The sequence below is a fragment of the Carettochelys insculpta genome, chromosome 1 (assembly GCF_033958435.1).
Source record: "Carettochelys insculpta isolate YL-2023 chromosome 1, ASM3395843v1, whole genome shotgun sequence".
Taxonomy (NCBI): Eukaryota; Metazoa; Chordata; order Testudines; family Carettochelyidae; genus Carettochelys; species Carettochelys insculpta.
Window position 1 is genome coordinate 87,156,645 of NC_134137.1, and position 16,802 is coordinate 87,173,446.

At 43.5% G+C, this 16,802-nt stretch overlaps 1 protein-coding gene across 2 annotated transcripts in view; it reads right to left on the reverse strand.

Moving 5' to 3' along the window:
- Positions 1-9,582: 9,582 nt before the first annotated feature.
- TBC1D4 (TBC1 domain family member 4) overlaps positions 9,583-16,802 on the reverse strand; it is a 171,495-nt gene continuing 164,275 nt past the window's right edge. For both annotated transcript variants that reach the window (XM_074988846.1, XM_074988852.1), the window contains 2 exons: positions 15,690-15,866; positions 9,583-11,901 (listed from right to left, as the gene is read on the reverse strand). In XM_074988846.1, the coding sequence (XP_074844947.1) occupies positions 11,668-11,901; positions 15,690-15,866 (411 nt within the window). In that variant the 3' untranslated portion in view covers positions 9,583-11,667. The remainder of the gene's footprint in view (positions 11,902-15,689; positions 15,867-16,802) is intronic.

Sequence of the window (16,802 nt, forward strand, 5' to 3'; positions counted from 1 at the left end):
CAGGTCAGTATATTGGTTGCTCGGTGCACGGTGCTTTCTGTAAGAGGACCTAATATACACACACAACTCCTTGCTAGAACCCATACCTGATTGTGTCTGGGTCCAACTATAAGGCATCCACTTTCTAAAATGTTTTTCCCAGGATGTTCCTGTTAGCAATTTGACCACATTGTCACTAGAACTAGAAAATTCATGGAGGTTAGGCCCATCGATGGCTATGGGCCAGGATGGGTAGGAATGGGGTCCCTAGCATTGTCAGAGGCTGAAAATGGGTGACAGGAGAGATCACTTTGGCTATGGCTACACTGCAGCCATAACTCAAAATAACACATGCAATTTGCACGAACTGCATAATTTTTTCTTGTTATTTCAAACTTAGTGCTGTCCACACACCACTGAAGTTCAAAATAAGTGGCTATTTCAAAGTTTTCGCTCCCCCTTGTGCGATGAGGGGTACCGAACCGGAATACCATGCTCAAAATAGCACTGCTATTTGCTGTTGTATCCTGAAATAGCAATTACAGTGTAGCCATAGCCTTGATCAGGGGTCTGCAAGCTGTGGCTCCAAAGCTGCATGAGGCTCTTTAAAGAATTCTTTGTGGCTCTTGAGGCTATAGCTGATTTCCTGCCACAGGCACAGACCTGAAAAGAAAATATCATAAATGTAAGTAGAATCAACAGTGGCATCTAGTGACCATTTTAGGGATAAACATTTGCTGGAAACTACTTTGTACCTTTATTTTTACTGAAATATTGGGATTTATTGTTCGGAAGATTTCAGTCACATCGTGGGCATTGAAATAACCTTGTCCGTCAAGGCAAAATGGAAAAAAAAAAATTAAGGACAATCCCTGTAAGAAACTAAATTAATAGTGTTTGTTGCAAAATGCATTTATTCCCATAGGCATGGTTAAATGAACTAATTTGTCATTCTATAATTGTAGTGCTTACAAAAATCTAGAGGTAGGAAGTTTAAATTCCCCAACAAGACAATGTGGGACCATACTGGTCATTTTGGGACTTTGACACTGGTAAAGGGGCAGCCCACATTGCTGGCTTGTCCTTTGCTAAGGAAGATGATGGGGAGAGTGACAAAGAGGTGCAAGCAAAATGAATGGAGCTACAAACTCAAAGGGAGGGTGAAAGGAATACACAGAGACACAGCCATAGAAGATAAAGAGTACAGTACATGATGGTTAGGGGGTGGGACTGGATAGCTCAGAAAAAAGACCAGGATGGAGGGTTGGGCCCTGGAGAAGTACTGTTTTAGGGGTGGAGATTTCCAAGGATCTCTAAATCCTGTGCGTGATCCAAAGGGCTAATACAATAAATCCTGGGGGAGACAGCACTGTGTATGGACAATTGAGGTAAGAGAGCCTGATAGTAACAGAAACTTTTGTAGCCCAGACTGAAATAAAAAAAGGCATACACGCGTATAGGATTTGCTGTCTCAGTTAATATTTTTTTCCTTGTGGAAGAGAGCTCTTTTCAAACTTAAAGCTATTAATCTGAAAATTAAAGGACTGTTTTTAAATCATATATACTTTTATGTGCTTTTTTTCTTATGCAGTTAGCATGCATGCATACAATTCAAGCATTTTGCACACAAACATTATTGTCTATGTCTAGAAGCTTTTCCTATCAAATATTTAATATACACATGCAATCCCAATAATCATTCATACAAATACAAGCCTAATAATGCACTTTCAAATGCATGCATGGAGTTAGGACTCTATTATTTAAATATTTGACTATAAAAAGGTAAAGGCTCATTCTCCATACTTAGAAATGTCTTTCACTCCTCAAAGAGTAAGTGCATGCAATTTTTATTTCAATTCATGAAGGCAGTGCTGAGCAATGTGTAGAGAAATTAGCTATTAGATCAGTTCATAAAAGAAATTTGCCTACCATCATTTTCTATACAAAGTCTTGAATTAAGAAATTATAACTTGAGTCTGGGAAAGAACTAGGCGGAGTCAGAAAATGGGAAACTTCCCCTAACCCCATCTCCTCTAATAAAAAGTAGCTGCTGAGCAGAAATGAAGATGAAGATGTTGACAGAAAATGTACCATGATAATGGTATTACTCTAGAATATTGAATATATTATTGAAGACAGAAAAGTGATTACAGTTGCACCTACCTGGTCCAGCACTCTTGGGACCTCAGTGGTTCCAAACAAGGGATTTTGTCAGACCAGGGGAGATTAATTCTCCCAGTCCCCACCTGCCAGCCGCTTGTCCTCCAGTCCAGAAATGGATGTTGCTGGACCAGATGTTGCTGGTTTTAAGAGGTGCAACCTGTCCTACCAATGGTTACACGTAGAGTTGGAAGGATTGTATTTTTATTAATAATTGTCCTTTAATGCCGCTTTCAGTGTGCGCATGCACACAAACACCCACAGATAATTATTTCCATCATAATAAAACTTCAGCTTTGCAAAATAAGAAAAAGAGGTTTGAGACCTTTACTTTGTATATTTTGACATGTCATTTTGGCAATGTGTGCAGTTATAATGCATTAGCTTTCTGGATCTCAATATGCACTAACTTTAAAATATTCGTCTGACTCCCCTGGCATTTTCCTGCAACTGTGAACATTGTAATAAGAATTTAAAAATTATGCTAGAGAGCTAAGTGCATCATAGGTTTCTCAGCTTTCCTTTTAACTTAAGATTGGTAGACAAGTAATCAAGAAAAAGTTGAAGGAAATCAGCTGGACTAATGAGGTGACAAAGCTGGTAGGAAGCAAGTAGGGTTGGAGAAAGGCACAGCTATCTATGCAGAAGGCATCGTGCATCCTGTAACGATGTTTCCCAACCTTTTCCAGAGGGGGGGACCCGTTTCGACAATTCAGGAAGACTTGGTGATCCCAGGCAATTCAAAAACGGGGGTGAGTGTGGGGAGGCAGGGAGAGGAAAGGGGGCAGTGCCATAACTAGCTAATTTTGTGCCTGAGGCAAGAATATAAAACTGTGTCCCCTCATGTTTATATAGCCATAATAGTTATTTCATAGAAAAGGGGAAATACATTAATAAAATAATAACACTAAATTTACTATGGTTAATCAGAGTTGTGGTGGTAGAAAGACACTCATCCCCAAACTGGTCCCCCCCCAAGGTTAAACTCCACAATCACGGGCTACAGGGAGCTAGGGAAGTCACGCTCAGTGGCTAGGAGTGTCACACTCAGGGTTAGAGGGGAGTAGAGGGGGCTAGGGGAGTCACTTGGGCTGAAGGGGGCTGGAAGAGTCATAGTCAGGGTCTGGGAGGAGCTAGGGGAGTCACACTGAGGGGCTAGGAATCACTCAGGGGCTGGAGAGGTCTACAAGGGGCTAGGGGAAAAATCACACTCAGGGATTGTGAGTCACTCACAAGCTGGATGGAGCTAGGGGAAGGCACAGGGACCCTCACAGCTGGAAGTTGGCTGGGGTGCAGAGCCCCAGACAGTAGCGCCAGCCACGGGAACCCCAACCAGTATGCGGGGGGAGACACCAACCACCCCACCATGTCTGGAAGCCTGCTGGGGCAGAGCCCTGGCTGTTAGCACCAGGCGTGGGATCCCTGCTTGGGTCTGGAGGGAACCCCACTTCCTGCAGAGGCTGGAAGCCAGGGTGCTGATAAGCTCTGCCTTCCCTCCCAACCTCAGACTCCCAACCCACCCGAGCCGGGTGCTGCCCCTCAGGTACATAGTTCTCTGCTTTACATATGTATCCCAATGGCATCAAAGCCCTAACTTGTAAACTTCATATTATGGTGACACCTGGATTCTTCAAACAGATCAAGATCCCATAGTTAGGCACCATGCAAATACATAGTAAGAAACAGTCCTTTCCATGGGTCCTGGGTGCCGGCCCATATAGGGAAGATATGTGCTAGCCCCGCCCCTTCTGCCCAGAGCCTGGCCCTTCCACAACCTCTCCACCCCTCAAGGAGTCAAGCCCAGATCCCATCCCAGGTTCTTCTCCCCAGCCCCTGACCTCCCCAGACTTCTTAGTGTTCCCCATCCCAGTGGGTGGCATGGCCTCACCCTTCCAGTCTGGCCCGTGTCCTGACTGGCTTCAAGCTGTGGAGGGTCGGGGTTACTCCCCATCCCCGGTCAGGGTTCCTGCTGCTGGTGATTGCCAGTCAGGGCTTCCAGCCACTGGCTCCTCAGGGCTGATGCTCCTATTTCCCTGCCCTGAAGTGAGCTACCCACGTGGCTCAGAGTGGCCCATTGGCTCCCCAGGGGAAAAGCAGCACCACCTGCTGCCCATCTCCCCTCACCTTCCCTAGCTGAGCAGGGAGGGAGGGGCAGCTGTTCACAAGCAAACTTCATCAGGAGGTGGAGGAGCTCTGCCTGTCCTGCTCTGCACCCCCTCAGCTGTGTGCCCAAGGCAAGTGCCTTGGTCACCTCACCCTTGTTATGGCCCTGCTTTCAGCACACCCACCTCCTGCCCCCCCCGCTTCCCTCATGGCCCCACCACAGACCCCTTCTGCCAGTGAGCCAAGGAGAACCAGACAAAGTCCCCCCTCCTAGCCACTGTAAGCAGGGTGTTGTCGATGTATTTTCCATTTTTCTAAGAGAACTACTATGAACATATATATGAGGGGGTGCAATTTTATGTTCTTGCCTTAATAAAATATCACTTCACTGCCCCATTGGGCACTGTGTAAACAACAACTAATATGGGTTACACCATAAGTCTGGCACAGTGTAATCATAATGTGTGCATGAGTTTTAGTAACGCCGTGATCGAGTGCTTGCTTGGCGCAATCTAACTGTGTGCATATGTTTTTGTTATCAGTACAGCAAGGGATTGTAAATTTCATTTTGCCCTTTTGTTGAAGTCATTTTTTCAAATAAGAGAGTACATTGACCAATACATCAAATATGGACTGACTTTGATAATGAGAGCAGGAGTGGAAAGGCCACAATGTGTCATATGCATGGAAGTTCTTTTCAATGAATCATTGAAACCAAATAAATTGCAATGCCCTGTAAATACGAAACACCATCTATTTAAGAGCAGAGATGTGAATTTTTTAAACCAAAAAGCAGAAGGCATCAAGAAATGCCAGCTTGATGTTGGCGGGTCTTATCAGCAACAAAACTTAGCTGCCATACAAGCCTCATACACTGTAGCACTGAAAATTGCAAAAGCTAACTAAGAAAGTGCATACCATAACCAAGGATCTAATATTTCCCTGTACGAAAGGATTGTCCTCCTTTCAGTAGGTGCAGATGCTTCGAAAAAGCTGCAAACTTTATGTGTCCAATAATACAATTAAGCGAAGAATTACCAACATGTCTAATGACATCAAATCTCAAGTCAAAGAAATTAAATTCTCCTCGAGGATTATTTAGTACGCAGCTTGAGGAGACAATGGATGTGTGCAATTTTGCACAACTGATGGTGTATGTACGGTATATTAAAAATTAATATGTAAAAAGAATTTTTTTCTGCAAACCACTGGAAACTACGATCACTGCACAAGAAATATTCAATACCCTGAGTATTTTCTTTGAAGAACATTCCATAGAATGGAAAAACTTGTGTGGCATTGCACAGATGGGGCTCCTGCTATGCATGGTCACAAGTCTGAATTCCAAACCCTGGTTAAAAATGTTTCTCCAAGAGTAAATCAGAACTCACTGTTTCATCCGTCGGCAAGTACTAGCAACTAAAACTATACCTATTTCTTTGAACCAGGTACGTAATGATGTTATTCAAGTTGTGAATTGTATTGAGTCCAGCACACTCAGAACTTGCATATTTCAAAACCTTTGTTTGGAACCAGGTTCTTTCCATGAAGTATTATTGTTTCACACTGAAGTAAGGTGGCTGTCCAAAGGCAAAGTTCTAAACTGAGTGCTTGGGTTACAAAATGAACTGAAAACATTCATGTCACAAAATAAAAGGAAGTTTGAATACTTGTTTACAGAAAAAAAGTTTGTGTAAAATAGCATAACTAGCAGACATTTTTGGACTACTAAATGATTTAAATGTGTCTCTTCAAGGACCAAAATTCTACAACTATTGGATTATCAGAGAAAATAAAATCCTTCAGAATGAAACTCCAATTATGGATTTCAAAAATTGATATAAACAAACCCTCGCAACATTTCTCAAAAGCTGTGTCTACACGTGCAAAAAACTTCGAAATAAATGGCCCTTTTTCGAAAGAGCGGGAGGAGTGTCCACACCTGTAAACCCGTCTTTCGAAAGAAAATCGAAAGATGGGGTGCAGACTTGGAAATCTGAACCCTGATCCCGTATCAGGAAGATTGCTCCCTTTTAAAATAATAAATCGAGGGGGGCGGGGCGGGGCGGGGTAGGGGCTCCAGGGGCTGACAGGGTTTGTGGCCCACCACCCCTGCCCTGGAATGAGCACCTTGCCCCCCTTCAAGTTAGGTTGCCCCCTCCAAGTTGTTTCCCCCTGTACGTATTATTTACGAACATCCAAGTTATATAAACATTTCTTTATTATTCACCACTCCGTGCTGTGCTCCTCGGTGGCTGGTGGATGCGGTGCTGGTGGGCGTGGGCATGGGCGTGACGGGGATGGTGGGTGATGGATACGCGTGGGATGTGGGTGCGTGTGCGGGTCAGAGGTGGCCATTGGATGTGGTGGCCTCCCGAATGCAGTGGCCATCCTGGTGGGGCTGGCGGATGGGGGTGGCACCCGGCTGCTCATAAACAGCGCCAGCCGGAGGGCCCGCCCCCCCCAGGGACACAGGCATCCCCCTTTCCCTCCACAATGTTGTGGAGGATGCAACAGGCGCCCACCACCTGGGGCACACTGGGGACCCTGACCTCCAGCTGTGTGAGGAGACACAGCCACCTCCCCTTTAGATGCCCAAAAGCCTGCTCCACCACGTTGCAGGCATGGTTGAGGCGCTCACTGAACGCCTCCCGGGTGGGGTTGAGGTGTCCCATGTAGGGCCTCATGAGCCATGGCTGCAGGGGGTACGCCACATCTGCCACCATGCAGAGCGGCATGGTGATGTCCTCCACCACGGGGACCTCCCTCTGGAGGATGAAGGTGCCGGCCCCCATGCGGCGGCAGATGCCAGAGTTCCGGAAGACCCGGGCATCATGGGTGCGGCTGGCCCAGCCTATGTAGAGGTCAGTGAACCGGCCCCTCATGTCCACCAGGGCCTGCAGCACCACCAAATGGTAGCCCTTCCTGTTCACATACTGGCCGGTGCTCTGTGGTGGGGCATGGATGGGGATGTGTGCGCCATCCAAAGCGCCGATGCACTTTGGGAAGCCCAGGTCCTGGAAGCCAGCGACGGTGTTGTCCACATCCCCCAGGCGGACAACCCTACGGAGCAGCATCGCTTTGATGGCCCTGACGACCTGCAGAGGGGGAAGGGGGACATGTGCTCTAGTGCGGGTGTGGCGGCCGTTGCCCCTCACCTTGGGCCCATTCTGCCCCCCTCCTGTCCAGCCCCTGGCCTGTGAAGCCCCCGCCCCCTCCTGTCCAGCCCGTGCCCCATCCAGCCCGTTGCAGGGGAGGGTTCCCCTTACCCCAGCCCTCCCACCCACCCGGCCCCACCTTACCTCCATAAGTACAGCCCTGACGGTGGCTTTGCCCACCCCGAACTGCTGTCCCATGGAGAGATAGGAGTCTGGGGTGGCCAGCTTCCAGATGGCAATCACAACCCGTTTCTCCAGGGTGAGGGCTGGCTGCATGCAAATGTCATGGTGCTGGAGTGCGGGGGTGAGCCAGTGGCAGATCTCATTGAAGGTCTGTCTCGATATGTGGAAGTTTCGCAGCCACCTTTCCTCGCCCCACTCCCCTAGCACCATGCACTCCCACCAGTCGCTGCTGCTGGGGTGGGTCCAGAGGTGTTGGGGCACACAGGGGGGTGCCCAGCGGTGCCCCGGTTGGGGGAGCCCTGTGATCCTGGGGGGACCGTGCAGCCACCCGGTGAGCTCCATGATGGACACTCCATGATGAGGGTGTCCTCCTGCAGAAGCTGTCTCAGGGCCTCCATGGTGGGCACGAGTGGGCTCTGCCGGGCTGGGACAGGCTGGGCAGCACTCGGCTCATGCGGAGGGGAGGACAGAGGGAGGGGGCCCTTTAAAGGAGGCGGCTGGCTGCGACCCCAGAAGCGCTTGTCGGCCATGGGACCCCGTCTGTGGCGTTTCCTGCCTCCCTTCTTTCGAAAGAGGGCTTGGAGCCCTGTGGATGCTCTCTTTTGAAAGTCCTCAATGGCACTGTGAAAGAGCAGATCAGAACGCCGAGCTGAAAAATGGTGGTGGGTGCTCTCTTTCGATGGCTGCTTTTTTGAAAGCCGAACTTGGATTTTCGCCCTTTCGAAAGGGCGCTTACGTGTAGACACAGCTAAAGGAAGTATAAATGATGTTCATATTCAGGATGATTTGCGATTGTCAATACAGGAGCATTTGAGACATTTAAGTGATGAGCTACTCAGATATTTTCCAGATACAGACGAAAAGTTATTTGCCTTTGCAACAAGTCCTTTCAGTGTGGATGTTTATGATGTACCTGAAGTCACCCAGGAGCAATTTATCAACATGATCAACGGCAATGAGATAAAAGCAGAGTCTTCAACCATGACAAATAATCAGTTTTGGATCAGACATAGACTGGACTACCCACTTCTATCAGAAGTTGTTTTGAGAATTTTACTCCCATTTCTAACTAAGTTCTGGTGTGAATCAGGCTTCTCACATTTGCTTACAATTAATAACAAATATCAGAATAAATTAAACCTGGAAGATGATCTTTGATGCGCACTTGCTACAACAATTCCGAGGCTACAACAATCAGCAAAGCAAATGCAAGCTCAACCATCCCAGTAATTTAAGTTCAGGTGCAACTTCTGGTTTGTAAAATACTAAATTTTATGTATTTTTGAATGTGTATGTTTCTAATACTTTTGTACCCAGGAATAAACGTTTAAGAATACAATACACAGTTGTACTTAATTTCAGCCCCTGAGTGTGGCTCCCCTACCCCGATTGTGGGGTTTAAGCTGAGGGGAGCAGTCTGGGGATGTTGTGGGGGAAAGATACTGAACTCTAACTACAGTAAACATAGTTTTATATTATATTAATGTATTTCCCCTTTTCTATGAAATAACTACTATGAATATATAAACCTGAGGCAAGAATATAAAATTGCACCTCCCAAGGCACAAAATCTGCTAGTTACAGCACTGGCTCTCCCCCTCCCGGTTTTGAATGGCCTTGGGTCATCAAGTCTTCCTGAATTGTCAAAATGGGTCCCTGTCTGGAAAAGGCTGGGAACTGCTGGGCTAGAGAGATCTCAGATTCTTTCCTCTGAATTAAACAAATACCCATAATTATCATTCCTGACATACATTTTTACCGAAAGAGAATAGCTCAAGAGAGATGTTTAAGCTCTGAAATATTATAAAAATACAATATTATTTGTATATTTTAAAATGGTCACAAATTTGCATTTTTCCTGTGTTCATTTACAAATCTTGTTTCAGTAAAAAGTACTACCTTATTTTTCTGCCATCAAGACAGCACTGTTCTGAGCGAGAACTGATACAAGAAATGTGGAGAAATGGAGAAAAAAAAAACAGAAGCCATGGGAAATGCAGCAATTACATTTATTGGAATTTCTCCAGGCATTACATGAAAAAAATGGATAAGTGAAAGAGGAAAAAAAGCACATAAAAATCAATGTATGTATCTGAATACCCTTGATCTTGTGATAAGCTGTACTGCAGCTCCCTGGGATTAGTTCTATATATACATATTGGCAAAAATTTACCTCGAACAAACTGTAAAGAACTACCTTTTCACTTGGCGTTGTTCCATCTAGTGCAACAAAACATTTTTGAAACACCAAGTCAGTTCTATGTAGTTTTATACACAACTCTAATAAGATAAATACGGTAACTGAAGGAGTACTACCAAATAAGAAAACCACAGTGGAAATAAAATTAAACCCTAAAGCAATGAGCAGCAAAGGTGTGATTCTGTTGCTTTTTTCCCCCCTTGAGATTAACATAAAGCACTCTATCATAGAAAGCAGTTACATCCATTTGCTTTCCAATCAAACAATCTTATGCGTAAAAGACACTTTGCTGAATTTGGCACTTTGCGTGATTTTTATACTTCAAAAACAAAACAAAAACCCTTGCCTGGAATATAGTGTAAATGGTAAGATAACATGATCCATTTTAACATTCAAGTAACAACTCAAGACATGAATTCCAAAATACATGTCTACTACAAACTAACAAACCTTCTTGCTGATTTACACAAATCACAACTGTTTATTTCAGATCTGTAGGCATCTTATTTATTGTCCCTTGGTTGATATACATAGACTCTAAGAAAGGACCTGGGCTCACCCTTTCCTGTCTAGTCCAGATTCACTCATGACAGATTAATTAAAATAAATTTATGCAGAAGTTGTGATAACAGAATATGGGAATAGCCTGAAAGCATTAAACTGGACTTATTAAACCTCCTAGCAAATGTGTATTTCAAACTGAAGCATTAAAATAAAAAGGTACACAACATCTAATCCCCTCCCTATGCACTTCCGCAGCACAAACCTGAAAATTCTCCATTATGTGTCTTTATAGTGATGTGGACAGGGATTCTGAATGTTTAAAAATCCTTGCTCCTCACTTTATTCTAGGCCCCATTACACTCCACCACCACCACCACCAACCCCTGAAAATTAGCTGTATAACTGTTTAGGAAGTCCGTGAGCTGTTTGAGAACAGATGGTCTTACCAGGTTTCTTTGCAATTTGAAAAGCCTTGTCCAGCTTTAAAATATAACCGCACCATGTCACCTATTGGAAATTAAGCTCAGAGTGAAGTCCACTCTGCAGCCTATTTCCTTCCTTCAATTGCTACTGACAAACTCCTGAGGTGGGAGAGGCAGGAAGTGAGATAACAGCCATTTCTGGCTCTTGCCTTTTCCTGACTTTTCAGTCTTTCAATTTCTTTAGGCGTAACTGACATAATGCCTGTCAATTTCAACAGTTGTGCAGGAATAACTTTCTGACTGGCATATTTCAGGCAGCATATGTCACTATAACTCTCCCTACAAGAGACACATAGTGACAGTTAGCCTTAGTTATTGTTTTATTATATATATCCAGGTGACTCACATATCAGCCCAGATCATCTATATATACACACGCACACATCAGTAGAATTAATGACAGACAGATGAGTTAACATAGAATTCCACAAAATATATGAAACATGCTGTTCTTTGGAGGAAAAAATACATTCATCTTTTTCAAGTATTATACTCTTCTTATATATAAGACACATTATTCTCATTTTGCTACTAGACAAGAGATATGCATCTTGAGTGAAACTTTAATTTGCTGCCACTTTGCCTTTCATTAGTGAAGTTCTTACCTTTTTCTTTAAGTCAACTCTAAATATACAGCTACTTGTCATAATTAAATGCAACAGTGCTTTACTTCCCAATGTGATTTATGTACACAACCATTAAAAAACCCAGAACACCTCAGTTCTGATAACCTGGGATTTGCATAACGAGAGTGACATGGCCCATATGCAGCTCCGAGTATCTCAGCACTGGTTTTAGGCAAACCATCACCTGCTGCTTTCTGAGTTCTTGTACAGCAGCGTGTATCTCTTCACTTTTCCTTCATATATGAAATTATACTGCCTGCAACTCTTACTTATGGCTTATTTCCTGGCTTTGTTTTATTGTTTGGATTAAAGTTTACTTCCTTCAGGAGCAGTTCACAGTCAGAGTGCGCTTCTGCTGGTAGGTATTTACTTATTTGCTCGATAGTCTTTTGATATACCATCTTCTCCTGTTTCAGTGACTCGATCAAGTTTCTCATTTCATTCTCTCGAGACAGTATGTTTTCCAGGTTGGATTCCAGACTCTGAATTTTAGCATGGGCTATCTGTAAGAAGCAGTAATAATATCACTTGACTTTAGCTTCTAAGAGATTTAGATTAAGATCTTTATTACATATGTTGTTGTATCCATTTGCCTCCCTACAACTTATAGACACACAATTTAGAAACGCTGTGTGAAATTACAGATTTTCTGTATGTATCTTCATTGGGTGAAGGTTGCCGTCTTTTTCTCTCCTGTGCCTTTCCCATGCTGGACTGAAATTCCAAGCAGGGAGTGATACAGTATTGTTAACGGTACATCATTAAATTGGAATGGTTCTCTATTCAAATGAAAATGTCCTACAAAACAGGCTACATTGAGGAGAATTAGTCTGCCAAGAGACTGATAGCCTGGGTAATGAAGGCACCTGCTACAGGCAGGAGACCTGGGCTGATGTGAGTCACCTGACAGAGGAATTGGAAGGTTATAAAAGGAAAGGAGATGATCTATTTGGAGTCTGCAGCAATCTGCATCAACTCAAGCAGAGGGAAGTTACTGCAGGAGTCTGATAAGGCAGTGGAACCCTGCTTCCCCAAACACAGAACCTTTCTATAAAGAAAGCAGGACCTAGACTGAAGGGCACTATTTGTTGTTTAATATATAATAATGTGAACACTGTGTACTTCTCGTGTGATTAAGCAAAGAGCAATTGGGTTACAATTTCTTACAAAGCCTCTGTGCATTCCTATGTTACACCTACCATGTGCCTCTAGAAGAGGTGAACTGTGAGCCCATAATACCATACAACTGTAGTTCAGGGAGAAGGTAGGCTTAAGTTATGGCGGGGGTGGGGGGGGGCAGGAGGGAGAGGCAGGAAGGGAGAGAGGGAGGGGAGGGGAGGGGATGAGTGTTTGAGGTGTGAGCACATGTTCCAGAAGCTGAGCAGTATTGACGAAGCTAAACAGAAGCGGGTGCTAAGCAGAATCTCGAGACTGCCTAGAGGCCCCAAGACAGTCTTCGGCTTCTGGAGGCTTGAAATTCATGGGATCCAGAAAACGTATCCCCTCAGCAGTAGCCTATAGTGTGATCAAGAGGGGGTACTCAAATGAATCTGTCACAACTACTTGTGGTTCATCTCTGAAACAGCTGTATTTCCTACTATTTATCTAAGTACCATGGCTTCTTCCTAGCCTGACACTGCCCAAGGAACAGCTCAGATTCTAAAGATCCTTTGAAAGCTCTCAGGGAGAGGGAAGGGGGTAAGCAGAGGGAACTCAAATGAATGACTTAACAAGAAGTCCAAAGTGCAACAAATAAAGGCCATTGACAGCAAATTCTGTCTACAAGGAGCAGACAGAAAAAGTAAATGAGACTTTTCAAAATAATACCAAAGAAAGAGCCTGGCATAGCTTGGTCTGACAGGGCCTAACAAGCCAAGAGACATCTTTGAAAACAATGAAGTAACTAGGATTGACAATAGATAACAAGAGAATTTAGATATCCAATGTGGAAGACCCATTCCCTTTTCAAAGGAAGATGAAGATGCACGGGGACTACATATATGTACAGCATAAACCAGGTTCTTTAACAGAGGAAAGCACAGGACCATGAAGAGTGATGAATGTCTCCTGGAAGAAATTAAGGAACCCTAACCAGACACTGTGAATCGCATCCTACAAAATAATCTGTGTGCAAAAATTGCCTTCTAAGGTATCATTTGAAAACCAATAACTCAATGGACAATAATATCATGGCAAAATGAGTTTAGCAACATTATATGTAAAGTTATGAACTGAAGCTGAAATTATGATTCAAGGGGTCAAGTCAAAGGAAGCAGACACTGACTTTGGGAAGAGATCCTGACTCAAATTGATTAGTCCCATTTCTGCAAGAATGTGATAAGGGATTTTACATTGAACTAAGTCTAGTTTGCTAAATTTTAGCACTAGAAAGCAGGTTCTCTTTTATTGCTTTTGTAATCATTTCTGATTTTGATCTCTCTCTTTGTAGTTAAAGATGTTTTAATTTAAAAAAAAAATAAAACATGAGCGCTGTGAATTGTCTGGGTAACTCCAATTCATGTGGCAAACTGTTGGCTATTTTTCCCTTATATGAGCAATGGATCTAAACATCTCAACTGGAGAGGAGAGGGTTGGGCACATCAGAACACATGTTGTGGGATAAAATTAACCTCAACAAATTCCCAGTCTCTACCCTTCCACTGGTAACTAAGTTGGGAGGTAGAGTGTGACTGAAATCTGCTGGTATGCTACAGTTATACACAGACATGCAGGCTGTGAACAGCATGCTGGTAGTTGACCATGGAGAACCCAAGCTGGAAGCTGCAACAGCAAAGTACTGTGAGGCAACTCAGTGTTGCAAGGTGGGGATAATGTAGCCCGTTGATGGTCTGGATAGAACTCAAAAGTGTCACAGATACTATATAGAGAGAAAGTATCTGTAACATTCTGGGATGCATTATTATATATAAATAAAGAAAACATCAGAAATGTGACAAATCAACACAAGGGATAGGATGGTTACAGAGGGACAAGAAAGCACATGGAGAAATATCCTAATTAGAATAGTAGAGATACGTAGAGGAAAAACATTTATGGAGCCTGCCAAGCCAGTCGTCAGCTGTAACTATCCAATCTTTTTGGAGGAAGAGTAGGAACAGATTGAAAATAGGCCAAAGACAAACATAAGCCCAACCAGTAACCAAACAACAAATAGAAAATGCAATAAAAATGCAAGCGATCTTGGTCAGCAGCTCCACCAGAATAAATACATAGATACATACATCAAGACTGAGGCAACTGTATCCCACAAAAAAGTTCACAAAAAATATCGTAATAAAGGTGCAGTGTACCTTGAACACTTGTGGGGATTTTTCCACTGAGTAGCACACACGGAAACCAAGCAAAGAAAGATTTGATATCACAGAATCAGAGTTAGAAGGGACCACAAGGTTCATCTACTCGAGCCTCCTGACATGACAAAGGATTTGTTGTGTCTCAGTCATCCAAGACAGATACGGGTATCAAGCCTTCTTTTGAAAATCTCCAGTGAAGGAGCTCCCACAACTTCCCAAAGCAGACAGTTCCATTGTCTTGCTGGTTTGATAGTTAGGGCACAAAACTGATCATGCTATTTCTTCAGTGATCTGAAATCAAAACTAGAACTGACAATGGGACTTACAGGTGACCTTCTGAGATGCTTGCAATGCTCTACGGAAATGAATAAGTAGATCTCTACTAAAGACTAACTGGGTCTGGTCCCTTGGAAACAAGGGTATCGTATTTTATAATTATGCAAGATAATGCAATGGGGAAAATAATCAAAATCCAGAGAGTCACCAGGAAGTATGAACTTTAAATTAAATCATGGTTTAGTGTTCATAGGGAACATTCAATTGTATTTTTAAGTTTGCCAGGAGACCTAGTCAGCCAAAGACTAATGTGTAGGGGCTTCTCACAAAATATGGAAGAGCTACAGATTTACAAACTGAAAAAAAAAAAACAACCCGGAAAAGTGAGAGGTTGCAGGAACTGATTTAATCAAGCAAGGGAGGATGGTCATAATTTATAGGTATTTGGAGAAAGTAAAGGTGAAGAAGGAAGTGGAATTATTGAAAAATTGGTACAGAGGAGTAAAATAAAAAAAACAATTAACATACAAAAAATAATTTCTTGATTGGGAAAACTATTAGGTTGTGGAATAGTCTCCCATACCAAGTTTTTAAACATTTAAAAAAAATCAAGTTCTTAAATGACTTTTAGAAAACCCTGTTGAGTGAATTCTTGGACAAAAAGTAAACGCATCATGGTCCAATTATTTCTGGCTATTTACCTGTAGTTTCTCCAGCAAGTCCATATTTTGCCTCTTTAGCTGACTGTTGGCCCTTTCCAGTTTCTCCAAAGGTTCACCGTCATCACAAGGGTTCAAACCATCCTGCAGCTCATCCTGTAGTACATGGTACTCTACTTCATAGGCATGAAGCTGTTTGGAAATATCCATCTCAAAAACCTACCAGGAGAGAAAAAAGTATTTTGGCTTAGAAAGGAGAACATTAACTGACAGTTCTACTTGGTTTCATTGCCATCTAGCCTAAACTTCATTGTCCCAACTGAAAAGTAACAATATCCAGGGAGATCTAATGTGGCCATTGGTTTAGCTGGCCACGCAATGAGAATACCATTTGAGGCCACCAAATGAGAACACGACTGGTTGAATGTCAGGTTCTCAGACCCTGTAGAGCTCTTGTGCAGACTCATACAATAGCTGGACCACATGGGTCTGACCAGCTCTAACAGAAATATAAAGGGGTGGAAAGAAAGATTTTCAAAGATTTGGGTAGGAGTCAGACACCCAGCTTTCGCTGGCTTTATGATGTGTCCCTCTCTCGTGCACATGTCAGGATGGTTGGCTCACTAGCAGTGGTGGGAAAAGTACCCCAAAAGTTACTTGAGTAAAAGTGCAGTGGGGGGGGGGGACTCAAGTAGCGCCCCCGCCCCCGGCAGCTACTTGAGTAAAAGGTGCATAATACACACATCACATCTAAATTGTGCTCAAGTATCCAGACATGACAGCAGAGCACTTATACTCAGGTAACTTTTTGGGTATTTTTCCACCTCTGCTCACTATGAAGGGAATTGGGCATCACACGCTACCCATATCACATTGGGGAAGTAACTTAGCCTCTCAGTGCCTTAGTTCTGCATCTGTAAAATGGGTGTGATAGTGTTTTCCTCCTCAGAGGTTGTTGTGAGGATTAACTACATTCAAGACTGTGAAGTGCTTGCATGTTATAGTGATGTGGGCTACTTGAGCACCTAACAGACCTGGGCCTTTGACACATGACCTCACAGAAGACCTAAAGTAAGAAAGAGACAAAGGCTAGGGTGAAACCAGCCTTGTAGGGGAAAGTCTTAGCAACAGTCATCTCAGCAGAAAACTGAGGCT